Raw genomic sequence first — 15,784 nt, forward strand, 5'->3', positions numbered from 1 at the left:
TCAACAATTGGCTTAGTTTCTGGTGTCATTCTAAGGGGATTCAGTATCTGTCAGCCTGGGATGACATGATTGACGGACCACACTGCTTTGCCAGAGATGGTCTTCACCTGCCACCTCTGGGATTTCGGTTACTGGCTAAGGCTATTGCCTCCTCCATAGTGACTTTTTTTAGGCAATGTTCCAACAACAAAATTTTCAACTTAAAAATATCTTCAAAAAGCAACCTCAAGGTTATGCTATTAAATGCCCTCATTTTAGAAGATGCTGACATCTGTGCAGTCACAGAGTCTTGGTTTAAGGCCATGGAAAATACCCAGCCATACTGGGTTGTAATTCCTTCCACACATTAAGGCCATAAACTGAAAGTGCAAGATGAAAGGAGGTGGAGTATCAATATTCATCAAAGGTAAATACACCTCTAGATTGGTTAAACAAAACAATTACCTTAAACTAATCCAGGTCTTAAGTGACTGTAAGTAAGATCCTTCTCCAAGTTATTACCAGTTGTAGGACCCCCTCCATAAGCCATGATACCCACACTGCATACTTGGATCTACTTGAATCGCTCAAGATACAACCAAACACCCTGTTTTTATGTGACTTTAACTACCCTTCCATAGATGGGATAAATTATGTTTAGTAACACACTTCACCAAATGTTCTTGGACTTCATCAACTCCACCCTGGAGCAGTTGGTTGACACCCCCACAAGGGACCCAAACATTCTGGATCTGATGCTCACTAATGGGTGATCATTGCACCACCCCATGTGTGTGGCCCTCCCTAGTGAGGTCTGATAATAAATTAGTCTCATTAGAAATAACAATAACATCTGACCCCTCATTACCAGCAACTAGACTAAAAAACTTCTCCAAAGCCAGTCACAACCTAATACATAACGGCATTAATAGCTTTATAGCCCCTGCCCTCACTGATGGCATGGACATCTATACTGGGATTTTCAACAATGCCTTATATATGCATCTGTACAAATGCCTTGACTTAGCCGTTCATGATGGGATCAAAACAAGGTCCTCAAAAAACAAGATCCTCAAAAAAGAGCCAGCCTGCCTTGGTGGGCATCCTCCATTAATAGATTATACAGTAAGAGAAAGAAATAGATGTCCAAGAGCAGGATGGAACGATCTCTGAATTGGAAGTATTGCCCCCTCGGCTGAAACAAACAAATAAGACACCTTGTAACTTTGAATCCAAATTAGCTTCCTTCGCTAAGGATATCCATAAGGCCTTTTTAGCTGTGTCAGAAACCTTAAAGGAAAAACCCAGATCTGTGCAGAACTGGTTGTTAATGGCATCACGTATACTGAACAGAAATAGCCAACCTACTAGCTGACAGGTTCAGTGAAAGTCCCCCCCCCCGACCCCGCCACATATCTCCCAAAGCATCTCTACCACCTGTCCTACACCTAGTATCTCCAAGGAGCAGGTTGTAAATGCTGTCAACAAAGCCAAAAGCATAGCCTCTATGGGACCTAATAATATCCCAGGCTGCGTTCTAAATGGATTAAAACAGGAACTAGCTGCACCTCTGGGTACTCTCTTTAACCGCAATCTAAGCATGGGTTTTGTACCTGCTGAATGGAAAACAGCAACTGTCATCCTGTTACATAAAGGAGGTGCCTCCACAGACCCTGGAAGCTATAGACATGTAAGCCTGATCAGGCTAATCTGCAAGGCTATGGAAAGAATAGTCATGGACCTTATCAACAACGATATAGGAGACCTCCAAACGCCCAGCCTGACCCAGTTTGGCTTCATTTAAAGGGATATCCTGCCTCTTGAACTTAGTGGACTTTGAGACAGTTACCAAAGCCCTGAATGAAGGCACATCTGTGCATACAGCTTACCTGAACCTGGCCAAGGTCTTTGACAATATGCCCCACTCAGGCATAGGTTCATAGGTTGCTACTAGGCTATCGGCCCTAGGGCCCATACAAGCCTAGCCATAACAATTCCATGGATATTTCTTCCCACAATATTTACTTCCCTGGACCCCTGTCTAGCAGGGTGACTGACATGATCCCTGGGGTGAATTTCCTATCTCCCATCCAATCATCAAGGTTTCTTTTGAAGAGGGCCAAGGAGGCGCTCTGCTTGACATGTATGGGCAGTCTATTCCAGAGTATGGGGAGTCTCTGGGTCAGAAACCTATCCCTTCAGCATGTTTTGTTCATTGTGATGACAAGGTTTAGATCCCTGGAACATGTGGCTCTGAGGATTGGGATTTCTTTAAGTGTAGCATGTCCAACAGCTCTTGTAGAATATCTACATCATTTGGGGATTCAATAATGGCTCCCCATTTGCAGTCATCTGCGAACTTTGTTAGCCAGAGTCCCTTAGTGTTGGCCTGTACTTCAGAGAAGTCGATGCCAAACAAGAGCAGTCCCAGGACTGAACCCTGAGGTACTCCACTTGTCACTTGTCTGGAGCTGGATTTGGAGTTGACTACTTTTACAGTCAGGGTTCTGTCAGTAAGCCAGTTGGCAACCCATCGAGTGACATAGGGATTTATGTCCAGCTTAGTAAGTTTATCTATTATTCCAGAGTGGGAGATGGTGTCGAAGGCCTTGGCGAGGTCCAGATAGGCTGTGTGGACCGTCTTACCCTTGTCCACAACTCTGGAGACTGATTTGAAGAAGTCAAGTCAGGTTCAGGAGACAAGATCGACCCTTCTCGACCCCAAACTGGGTGGGGTCCAGTGTTTGAAGGTTGCAATGTCTTTGTTTATAAGTTCCATGATAATGCGTTCCATGCCCTAGCAGATCAGGCTCGTCAGACTGATGGGACTGTAATTCCCGGGATCCAAGGTGGATCCCTTCTTGTGGAGTGGGTTAACTGTAGCTGTGCACCACTCAGTGGCCACGAAGCCTGAGGCGAGGCTACGATTAAACATGACACTTAAGTGAGGTGCCAGTTCATTTTGTAGTTCATGTAGTACACAGCCCGGGATGTCATTTGGCCTCATGGATGCTGTATTCTTAGCTTTGGAGAGTGCAGTTTTTTACCTGTGTGGTCGTGATTACCGGAATTTGGCAATCTTTTGGTATTGAGATGGGCCCTTTAGGGGGTGAGAAGGGGTATGACTTTGGCACTAAATCGATCTGCCAGGATATTGGCAATATCCTTGGGATTGGTATATTTAATGCCATTCTGTTGTAGCTGAGAGCAGATCTGAGCATTGCCATTTAGATGCTTGACATAATTTAATTGATAAACTCACCCAGCTGGAGATCAATCCATATATTGTCAGGTGGGCTGCAATCTGGCTCACTGATAGAGCACACACAATCAAAATAAGTGAGACTACCTCCACCAGCAGATTCATAACCAGTGGTGTTCCACAGGGATCGGTGCTGGGGCCCCTGATGTTTGGCATCTGCTTCTTGGATGTACAGGCTAAAATAAAAGGCCTATGGTTGACAAAGTTTGCTGATTATTGCAAACTGAGTGCAGTCATCAAATCCCCAAATTATGTCAACGTCCTACAAGAGGGATCTTCTATGTGAATTAAACCTAAACCTGCTTTAGTTGCTGTTATGTGAGCTAACCCTAACCCTGCTGCAGCTGCAATGTGGGCTAACCCTAACCCTTCTGCAGCTGCTATGTGAGCTAACCCTGCTATGTGAGCTAACCCTGCTGCAGCTGCTGTGAGCTAACCCTAACCCTGCTGCAGCTGCAATGTGGGCTAACCCTAACCCTTCTGCAGCTGCTATGTGAGCTAACCCTGCTGCACCTGCTATGTGAGCTAACCCTAACCGTGCTGCAGCTACCGTTATGTGAGTTAACCCTAACCCTGCTGCTGTGAGCTAACCCTAACCCTGCTGCAGCTGCTACTATGTGAGCTAACCCTAACCCTGCTGCAGCTGCTATGTGAGCTAACCCTAACCCTGCTGCAGCTGCTATGTGAGCTAACCCTAACCCTGCTGCAGCTGCTGTGAGCTAACCCTAACCCTGCTGCAGCTGCTATGTGAGCTAACCCTAACCCTGCTGCAGCTGCTATGTGAGCTAACCCTAACCCTGCTGCAGCTGCTATGTGAGCTAACCCTAACCCTGCTGCAGCTGCTATGTGAGCTAACCCTAACCCTGCTGCAGCTGCTATGTGAGCTAACCCTAACCCTGCTGCAGCTGCTATGTGAGCTAACCCTAACCCTGCCGCAGCTGTTATGTGAGCTAACCCTGCTGCAGCTGCTATGTGAGCTAACCCTAACTTTGCTGCAGCTGCTGTTGCTAACTCCAGTCCAACTCCTCGTACAAACAACCCTCTCCCTAACAGCACAAGAAACATGCTCACATGCACTTACTGTTTGTGCCTGCTTATTACCTGCACTCGTTTTGCACTGAAATATTGCTTAGTTAGCATAGACTAGATCCAGACTTGCTGAATCTAGTCTGTTTTTCATACACTAGAGCTCAAATCCAGCCGTTTTTCATTAAGAAGGGCTCCCTGCACCCTTGTGGCAGAAGAGTGTGGAATATAGCCTTGTCTGAGCTGGGGATTGCTGGAGGAAGGATCGGTGCCTGATTTCCAATTGGCAGACTAGTTTAAAACAAATTTCCCCTGTATATAAGTGTTACATTTGCACATAGCTGCGCAGTGGGGCTTAGCGGTGCCTTGTATAGATGCAAACACCTAGAAGCTATTTTTTCCCAAGACGCCAGTCAGTGAAACCCTCCCAGGTTCCCTGCTGCTCTGCAGGCAATGCAGCTGCACACTTCTGCATTGCAGGCAACTCAGCTGAGCACTAAGCAGCACTTTTCACCCTGATCTTCTATAGAATAAATCCCCTTGTTAAGCCTAGAGCAATAGCTGATCTAATTTGCCCTCTCACAAACTAATACTTGGGAATTACCTGCCACTATGGAAAGCTTCAGAATTAGGGAAAAAAATCTTCATGCAAGCACAGCTCACACAAGTCAGTGTTGCCAGCACTGAGATTTCTTGCAGGCTAACACAAGTACCCTCTATCAAAACATGCTTAATTTACCTTTTCAAAATCTCTTTCCAATTTTCACTTTCTTTCATCTCTGAGACGATACCGGGCACTGAAACTGCAGGGGATGCTGAATACTGTTTTCATCTTCCATTAACTCCATTAACAAGTTTATTTTTTCTTTCAGATACTGTCACCTGTAGGATGAAGCGCACCCCTTCGAGAGGTACGTTATTTATTTATTTATTTGTTTGTTTATTTTTACATTAATTGACTGTGAAACTCTTGACTGTGTAGAGCTCATTTCTGAGGTGACATGGGGAGAAAATCTACAGTTTAAGACCATTTAAATACCTTCACAGGGAAAGAAACATAAGAGTCATAACAGTACATGACTGTTATGCATTGTACTAGAAGCATGTTTCATATCAGTAAGTTAAACACAAAGTTTATCTACAATTCTAGTTTACTGTTTTTTTTTGTCCTTTGTACCTGTATACGTAACTGCATACACACTGTGGCTGGGAGTCCATGTGCATAATGCACTGTGTATTGTGCTACAGGATGTGGCCATGAGCAGAACATCACTTACTGTCTGTCAGCACCGTTACCTCTCCCCTGGTAGTGCGTTGAAGCCGCATGTGGTTGAATGAAGCTGGCACTGAACTGGCAGCTTATCACCTGCCCCCAGCTAACCCGCAGACAGAAGGGCTATTTTTGAGTAATGTCTGTGAGCCAACACCTGTATAATATTTCGGGATTATATTGGTGTTGGCTCACAGACATTGCCCATGCGCTAGACTGGAAGGAATGCATGAACTTCCTATACACACAGACACCAATGTATGTGTAGCACTTACTCTGCCAGCTGCAGGAACCTTCCATAACCAAACAGGGGACACATTGGGCTTGTCACAGGTGTCAGCCTACAGATTACATACTGCTGCATATGTATGATCATGTCTATTTCTCCCACACACTAGGGAGATAGTAGTCACCCTGCATGGCTTCTGTGACATCACCTGCCTCCCCAGAATACTTTGTGTTATAGCTTGCATGCATATGGCAATAACAGTCCCATCTAGTATCTGCCAGTTACTTTGCCTCATCTAGCATACAAGTTATCTATAATGCTGCTACTTGTGTGGTAAAATTCCACAGAGCCACCTAGTTTGTAAGTGCAGACACTGTGATAGTTGGACATATTCAGTGCCAGTGACAATGTTTACTCCTGTCTCACCCTCCCCATCTCTGCCCACTGTGTTTCAGGCAATGCCAAGTACCCACTAGAATCCTGGTCTATAATCCCCTCTAGAGAACCCACATGACATGAGTGCCCCGACAGTGCAAGATTTCAGTGCCCTCCACACTTTTAGGCCAGTAGCTGCACAGACGAGGGCTATCAATAACAAGCAGACCTCTAGGATGGTCAAACAGTATGCCGTGCTGGAGTTCATCCACATGCAGATCACCACAGACAAAATCCCATAACATATATTTTAGCCAGCTATAGGTCTCCCTGCATGTCCTAACATGTTGAACATGCATACTTGGGACCTACTATAGAGACTTACCAGCCAACTTAACACCCTACTCATGGGAGACTTTAATTATCCACCTGTAGATAAGAAATCCTACACAGCCTCAAATCTACAGGTACAGAGATTCCGGGACTCTAAATACAAATATCCTTGAGCTACAGTGAATACACCCGCTAGAGGCTACAACGTACTGGACCTCATGCTCAAAAATATGGGAGAACGCTGCACCCTGCTCCTTGCTAAATATCTCATCCTCCTTGGTATGGTCTGACCATAAATCTATCTCTTCAAAATCAACTTTGTAATTCCATTAAAATCAGTAACTGTTGGGAACTATTCCAGGGAAAATTACCTGTTATTAAATAATGGTTTGTTAAAATTCATTGCCCCGCCAAACACACCAGGTTATGCGGAACTGCTTTCAGAAACTCTGTACAGTCATGTCAATGACTGCATAGAGGCTGCTGTGCCGACCAGAAGTAAGCCCAAAACTAGCCATGGAAACAAACCACCCTGGTGGCATCCCAAATTAAACATGATATGCAACAAAAGGAAAAACATTATGATGACAATTAGGAAAGGTAAATCCCATAAAGATAAAAACTCTCTCATCGAAGTGAATAAGCAACTAAGTGAGCTAATTAGGTCAAGTGAAGCCAGCTTTGAGTTTCCGTCCCAGGTGAAAGGTAACCATAAGGCCTTCAACAGCTACATCAGAACCCTCAAGGGCAGCACACAGCAGTGTACTGAACTGGTGGTTAATTGTGCCACATTCTCTGAGCCTGGTGATGCAGCAAACCTGTTTGCAGACAACTTCAGTTCCAACTTTACTCCCTCTCACCATCCCCCCAGTAATACCCTTAAACATAACCCCTACAACTATAACTAGGTAGCATCTACTGGCTTCACTCACTAAAGCCAAGAACACAGCCTCAGTGGGCCCTGATAACCTCCCAGGATGCCTCCTGAATAGTCTAAAATATGACTTATCAGGACCCATGAAGTAATTTTTTTAACTATAGTCTTAAAAACAGGCTTTGTGCCATGTGAATGGAAGACTGTGACTGTCATCCCCCCTTCATAAGAGAGGACCTTCAACAGATCCTGGAAACTACAGACCTATCAGTCTGATTTGTTTTATTTGCAAAGCTTTAGAAATAATTAACATGGAAATTATCAAAAAGGACATAGGAGACCTCCAGACACTGGATCCAACTTAGTTTCACTTTGACAAAGGAAGATCATGCTTACTGAATCTGGTAGACTTTGAAACAGTCATTAAGCCAACGAATGAGGGGAAAACTGCACATACTCCCTACCTGGATCTGGCTAATGCATTTAATACAGTACCCCACTCAGACATTGTCAACAAAGTTACAGAACTAGGTATAACATGCTGGATAGCTAGCTGGCTTACTGATAGGACCCATCAGGTTAGAATTGGTGAGGCCACTTCCACAAAGAGGCCGGTCACCAGTGAAGTCCACCAGGGCTGTGTGCTAGGCCCACTTCTCTTTGGCATCCACTTCATGGTTGTCAAAGGCCTTTGGCTAACCAGTTGCAAACTGGGAGCAGTCATTGAATCCCCCCAAGATGAGAACACCCTTCAGGAAGGTCTAATACAAGCAAACCCTTGGTGTCAAAGCCATGGCTTAAAACTCAATATCAAGAAATGCCTTTATAGTAACATCTTTAAAAATTGATTCACTAGTCAGATCTGGGAACTCCTGTAGATTGTAAACTAACCTTTGACCAACATGTGCCAAGGTAGTAAGAAACTCCTTCTGTGTTGCTCATCTTACAAGCAAGGACATTGTATCAGGCCCATCATAAATTATAATGCCCCCTTCAGTATGTACCTGACTAGAAACATGCAGTAACTGGAACGCCCACAAAGATTCCTTATAAAAAGAATACATGGAGTAAGCACAATGTCCTACTGTGATCACATCAAAACCCTGCCTCTTTACTTTGTATCAAACCTACTTCTGAGAGGTGATCTTTGCCTGGCATACAAGGCGTCCCTGGACCCTGTTTTTATGAATCTTTTGCACATCCATAAAACGAACAGCATCAGAACTGCCAGATTAAAGGACATAAATTTTGCTTGCAACATAAACAGGACATGTTGAAGAGCCATATGTGTTTTTCAGTGAATGTCTTCCCCATCCATGTAAAGCAGAGTTCCTCCCTAGCCCCCATTTTAAGCACAACTTGGACTAATGGATTGGCAATTGGAAATTCACTGATGGGCAGAGGCAGTCAGAAAATCACCTCTTATAAATCAATTAGAAATCAAATTTGTGGGTCACATTTGGGTTGCATGGCTAGGTTTTTAAGGGCCCTAGGGGCCACTAAGCCTAGTAAACACCTATGAATGTATGTCTGAATTGCAGAATAACATTGTCCATGAGCAAACCAAAAACATCGTAGAGCTCATTTTAAGTTGCTGAAAGACCAGTTCTGCTATCTGGATACATTTGGGGGGGTCATTGCAATATGCCCCTGAGGTGGTATGCTGCATGCTACATAATGTGATTATTTGGAAACGTGGACTAGTACCATCCTGGAAATCTCCTGGCCAACTACCACAGCCCCTGCCATAGTGGGCAGATCCATCTCTACTGTGTCAGTGCTGAGGATTAGTGTTCTGAATGTTAACAAGCTTCTTGTAGTCCAGGGTTTGATTCCCTCAGCCACCATTTGTCTGCTGAGTCACTTTGTGCAAGTCGGTTAATGGGGCAGAGCTTTGAGCAATTTAGAGATTGGGCTAAGCTCCTCAGTGGTCTCCTGGACCACATGTCTAGTGACTACACATGACCCTCTGAACTTCAGTCAGTGACGGCAGTGAGAACGAGAAAAAGTGAACAATACCTGCTCCCCCAGACAGCATGGTGTGCAGGACATGATAGTGCAGATGATGTGAAGACATCTAGTCCAGCTCTTCTGACCCATAATGAGTGCACAGTGACAGTGTGGTATCACTTAGAACAGATATGATGCATGCAGTGTTAGTTAAACGCTGTGTTGGGAAGTCCTGGTCATGCTGTACTGTGTATCGCACATCTTTTCATACACCATACAGGGAGGAGGAGTGCGTCACAGTGGTCATCATCTGTACAGGTGCCAAGGGGCACAGTAACATGTGGTTGACATCATAACTGGGGTGGGTGATAATAGCAGTGGCAATGAGGACAAGAGTTATGTAGCAGAGGAGTTTTCATCTTTCCTTCTTTGTGGCATAGACCACGTCCTCCAGTGATAGAGAGTGGCAGTATGGGACAAGAGGCAGAGGCGGGGCTGTTATGGCAGGAGAGTTTGTGTCATATTCACTGACCTTTGGTGACGGGGTTGGACTATGGGATGATGCCTGGGCAAGAGTTAAAGTACATGACTGTGATCTTGAGCCCCTGCACTGGGCTGGTGTGACAGGACTAGAAACCCCCATGTTAGGGATGCTGTGCTACTTTAGGAGCAGGACCTTTATGGAGTTTGATAATGAGGTGCCCTACTTCTGCAGAGTGGGAGGCATCTCTGTCCGTAACATGGGAGAGTGGTGAGATGCTCCTAGATCTTCAGAATTAAACTTATTACCTTGCAGTGGCCTACCAGCATGACCACTTCTTGAAAATACCATCCGTGATCATGGGCAGTACTGCTGAACAAGGCAGCAGTAATTGCACTTGTTACTCTCCCATATGGAAGTGTCTCTGGCAACAATGTATAGCAATATAACCATAAGAGAATGCATTATTCCATGCTGTTGGGCCTCCATGACCTTCCCAAGATATTGGCATTGCTGGGTGGCAGAAGCCACCCATTGCAGCAGTCATCTCCTTGTTGGTGTGGGTGGAAGAAGACTATACGTGATTGCTAGGCCTACACATTTGCTGTAGAATTACCTGGATATTTTTGGCTGGCTGTGATGTGTGATGGTGCACGGAACCCCTGGTAGCTGTAGAATGCTGAGTATGCCCACAGTCGATGCAGTGCTACTGCCACCAGTGGGGGGCATTGCTGGTGCTGTCATTCTTGGAGATCCACTCTGGGGGTATGTGGCGATTCACCCATTGGGGATGGTGAATGCTCACACAGTACATCCTGTATCTCACATGTGGATAAGACTATATTTCACCTAAAAAAATGGGTGCAAGACTACCCAAGAGGGAGACTGTGTGTGTGTGTGTGTGTGTGTGTGTGTGTGTGTGTGTGTGTGTGTGTATGTGTGTGTGTATACATGTATTTGTGTGTGTGTGTGTGTGAGCATGCTCCTGTGTGTGTGTGTGTGTGTGTGTGTGTGTGTGTGTGTTTGTGTGTGCACATGCTCATGTGTTTGTGTGTGCACATGCTCATGTGTTTGTGTGTGCACATGCTCATGTGTTTGTGTGTGCACATGCTCATGTGTTTGTGTGTGCACATGCTCGTGTGTTTGTGTGTGTGCACATGCTCGTGTGTTTGTGTGTATGCATGCTCGTGTGTTTGTGTGTGTGTGTGCACATGCTCATGTGTTTGTGTGTGTGTGCATGCTCGTGTGTTTGTGTGTATGCAAGCGCACGCTCGTGTTGTTTGTGTTTGAGCATGTGCATGCTTGTGTGTGCACGTACGCTTGTTTGTGTATGCGGGTGTATGCATACATGCTCATGCATCATCTGACTGTAACTCTGTTTTGGCATCATTGTCAGACCCTGCATATGTGGTAACAGCTCATTTTGACCCAGTCTGTATAGGTGTTACTGTCACAGTGGTCCAGTATGTGTGTATCCAGTGCAAGAAAGAACACAGTGAATCTGAATATATATGTTGCATATGAGGCACTGCATTTGTATGCAGTGGTGCAGAATATGCAGTTATAGAACAGACACACACCAGCTCTCCCATTCCCGTGTTGCCTATACACCTGTTATCCATAATAAAACACATGCAATGGCACTTGTGGTGTGCCTGCACCATGGGTGTGCACTGCTGCTGTGTATGTATTCAGTATGGTTACTAACCTGGTTTATCTCCCTTTGAGACACATGAAGGTTGGCCCTTGCAGAACCTGTATCTACTTCTCTGGTCCAGATATCTGTACCTTCACCAGCTCCAGGCAGAAACACTAGCAATTAATTCGTGAAACCAGACAAAAGAAAAATAAAACAAAAATGACATGACCATCAACAGTAAAACTTTCTATTGGCACCTTAGCTGAATGCCTTCTAGGGAGGATAAAAAAAAAAGCTCACAGCAGAACGTTGAATACATGTAATTAATCAATGAATAAGTAAGTAGAACATTTTAGTCACATTCCTATTTTAAACCTAAGGGTGTCAGAGGGTTAAATTTCAGAATAAAGACAGACTTCTTATGGCACAGTAACTGTTTCGGTGTCCTGCTGCACCTTCAGTTCTTAACTTTTTTTCTGAATTTGGCTTTCAAAGTAGAACTACCACCCTTCTGTTTCTCAGAAAATAGCATACAACAGCAAGGCTGTAAGTAACGTTATTGTTAATGTTTCTGGAATGTTCCTGTAACTTAACCTTGAACTTCGTCTTCATCTAACTAATGTAAAATAGGTCACAGAAACATGAGGACATAAATGACTCTTGTAGCACATATGAATATAACTTTGAGAGTAAATTGAATGCCATTGATCTTACTAAAAGTAGAGGCAGAGTACATAATATGCACTCTCTACTGCAGAGGGGTAAGGAACCTGTTAGTGTTACAACAGAGGACTGTGAGAGATGGAAAACTAACGTCTGGTCAGTTATTCACACTTTTTGCCCTAGCACTGTATCAGTCACCAGTCCCCACATTCGTCCCATTCATTTATCCATCTCTGGGGCAAAGGTCATCCAGGAGGGGTCATCTTTTAGTTAGCCACCAGGGTGTTTAAAGATTTTTTTTGTTTTTAGCGCTACTCCCCACACTACTCATTAATGCAGTGGTGAGGGAACATGTAATGATCTGACTGCAGAGGCCATCTGCTCACTTCTGCAATGGAGATTCCCTCCAAACAGCCCTGTCCATTGCCCGAAGTACTTGGGTAATTTCCCCAGCCTGCACATGGAAAAACCACAATGTCTTGTGTGCCTGAAATGCATGCAACACTCCTTACTTCCCAGAACAGGTGAGAGGTTACACGCCTCCACTCCTGTCCCTCCCTGTCTGGCATCTGTAGTGCTACAGACTGTAATCTTTCTTTTTCTTTTGACATTCACCTTTCCAGCCTTTTTTCCTTGACCATCTCCTGATACAGTCTGCATGCCCATCACATCAACTTCCGAGACTGACGGACTCCTTTCACTTCTCTTTATAAGTTCCTCTTCATCCTCCTCAGCACATTTCTCAAAACATCTGATTAGGGCAGTGTGAATTCCTCACTCACTTCATGTTCATCCATTATTGGTCTCAAAATCAACACCTCCAAGCTTTCCCCATCAACCACAGTAGCCACTCTCAGAGCTTTGATGAAATTTCTTTGTGTTTTGTCAGTTGCATGACTGACTTGTGCACCACTACATGTGGTGCATAAAGTGCCGAACTGGATTTTCATTCTGTCAGTGAATGTTTTCAGTCTCCTGTACAAGTAAAAATATCATCCATAAAATTCTTTCTCTTTTCTAATGCCACTGAGAATTAATGGTGATTTTTAACCTCAGTGACGTCAACCCAGGGGAGATACAAGATTTATCTAGAAACTTTAATGGATACCTACTTGGCATGCACAGAGATGAGTCCATAAAATTCTGCCAGTCATGACCTCACCAAGGCAAACATTAAATTTATTTGGTTCATCATTTGAATAAAAACTTAATTTGTAAATAAATATGGATTATGATAAAATGTATTGTAGCATATAATGCACCAGATGCTGCGATGTAATGTTACACGACAGAACACTTCTAGCAAAACTGTCACTATGGTCAGTACCTGCACTGTCATCCTGTAACTCTGGCTGCAGCATACTGTCACCAGACGTCCCTTACCAAACAGAGTATTACAAGATGTCCTCCTATTCCCGCGTTGCGGCATTCTGAATATGGGTTTGCCCTTCAGTCTTGCGTATGTACGGCCAGTATCCAAAGGTTTTCAGTCCCTCTGTGGTGCGTGAGATGTCTGACGTGGACGAGAGTTTGTGGGCCATAAAGGTGACGGCACACACCAGCCCTTAGAACTTTTCAGATGCCAGTCATACACCAGGTGTTGCTGTTACCACTGACGTCAGATTCGTTTTTTCAGGCAAGTATCCTGTTGGGGACCTTTTCAGTCCTTCATAAATTTAATATTGCTTGTCCATGTCATCCAGAAAGGGTAAGTGTCAGTGCGGTCGCCAGATCCCTCATAAGGATGCCCATGACAAGTGCCTTTTTTGTTTAGGACGGTCACACGACCATAAGGCCTGCCCTGTCTGCCAGGCATTCATACCGAAAACTTTGCATAATCACTTGCATGCGCTAAATGTTTACCTTGGAAACCAATGTCTGAAACGGGTAATGCTTCGGATGGAGGGCTCTTCAGAAGTCTGTACAGAACCACCTTAAAAGAAGGCTAGGACCTTATGGCCTTCATCTACTGTTGAGCCTCTTCTGGCTGATCTCCAGCCTGTTGTCAACATAGGCCTGGCTCCAGGATCAGGTTCCGGATCTGCCACTTTGGAGGTTGCAGGTACCTCTAAGGATGCCTCAGCATCCTTAGGCGAGAGCACATCTGCAAAGGCTATTCCAGTGCCGCAACCTGACGCCGGGGGGACCTGCATTTACTGAGGAGCTGTCTGAGCCTTCTGATCCTTTGCAGTCGCCAGTTTCTAGACAGACGTCCACAGGCCCTTTTAAAAGAAGGAAAAAGAGGAAACATATCTCTCCCTCTACAGAAAGCATGCCTGATTTTAAGGCTTTCAGTCAAAGCATCTTCAGTGCCGTCATGGCACTGAGACCTACCACAGCTGTTACTGCCTCCACTCCTCCTCCTCTCCTGAGCCCTAGGCCTCTGCCTAATGATCCAGCTTCTAGGGAAGAGGAGGTCTTTTCAGATTCCTCTGAGGAATCTCTTTCCTATGACTCTCAACTCTCCTCTCCCTTGGGGTATGGATCCCCAGAGGAAGAGTCACTGGACCCTGACTTCCCAGTTGAAGACTTGACCTTCACCGAAACAATCAGCAGGATGAAGGAACATTTTCAGTGGGAATCCTCAGAAATGTCTGAGGTACAAAAGAGGTACTACTACCTCATTTAAATGGAAACCCCTAGCCCATCTGCTGTTCCCCCATCCTGCTTGCCTTTCTAGATGCCTTTTCTTTTTGAACCCTGACTCACAACCCCCTGCCCCATGCAGACCTGACAGGCTTTACAAAGTACCTATCACTGCTAACCATCTGATTAAGTGCCCACTAGCTGATCCTGCTACTATATCTGTTGCCACTGATAAAGCTACCAAACTCCTGCCCACTACCACCAATCTTCCAGCTGACAAAGACAGTGAGACAATGGAAAGGTTGGGTGAAAACATTTATACTTCTGCTAACTTGGCTTTTAGAGCCACAAACTATCAGACCCACATGACCAAGTATACCTGGTCTCTCTTACAATCTGCTAACAAACATTTGGCAGATTTTCCAGACTCCCCGGCCAAAGTGTAGTTATGATGCTGCTGAATCTTCTGCCAGGTTAGCAGCATCAGCATCTGCCTTACGCAGATACTCCTGCCTTCGCCTACAACTCCTGCCAGATGACGTCAGGCAATGCTCATTGATGCTCCTCTGGACAATGCTGTGCTTTATGGCTCTAAGGTGGCAGACCTCTTTAAATCTCTGCAACAGAAAGGTAAAGAAATGCAGGATCATAAACATTTACTGGTATCACCTATTCCCAAGTTTCTTAGAAACTATCCTTCCAAAACCCAGTTTATTAGGAAGCACTCCCATCCTGCTGCTCCTTCAAGGCCCCGTAAGCCCTCAAGGAAACAACCTCCTCCACCTAGAGCAACTCCTCCCTCTAGCCAGAGGACTCCCTTTCAAGATAGGGCAGGCAGCATCTGACTACCTGCCAATCTTTCCCTCCCTCCCTCCTTTTTTACCTTTATCTGCCTGCCTCTCTCACTGTCTCCCTCTTTGGACCCTTCTCACCTCAGATGAGTAGGTCCTGTTCACTCTTTGAAATGGTTACTTCATGTCCTGGATCTCCCCTCTCGTATGACGGGGCATTCCTCGAGCACCTACTTAGCAGCTGCACCTGTTAAAACCAGTAGTTCAGACACTGTTAGACCAGGGCACTATAGAGTCAGTCCCCTCCTCTGCAGAATGAAGAGGTT

The 15,784-nt window shown here is 45.0% G+C and overlaps 1 protein-coding gene across 1 annotated transcript in view; it reads left to right on the top strand.

Moving 5' to 3' along the window:
* Window positions 1-15,784, top strand: part of LOC122815152 — a 160,403-nt gene that overhangs the window by 95,395 nt on the left and 49,224 nt on the right. Inside the window, exon 4 of the mRNA XM_044087406.1 lies at window positions 5,140-5,178. Coding sequence (XP_043943341.1) covers window positions 5,140-5,178 — 39 coding nt within the window. The remainder of the gene's footprint in view (window positions 1-5,139; window positions 5,179-15,784) is intronic.

The sequence above is a fragment of the Protopterus annectens genome, chromosome 11.part0, assembly GCF_019279795.1.
Source record: "Protopterus annectens isolate FY-2018-M chromosome 11.part0, PAN1.0, whole genome shotgun sequence".
NCBI classification, from domain to species: domain Eukaryota; kingdom Metazoa; phylum Chordata; order Ceratodontiformes; family Protopteridae; genus Protopterus; species Protopterus annectens.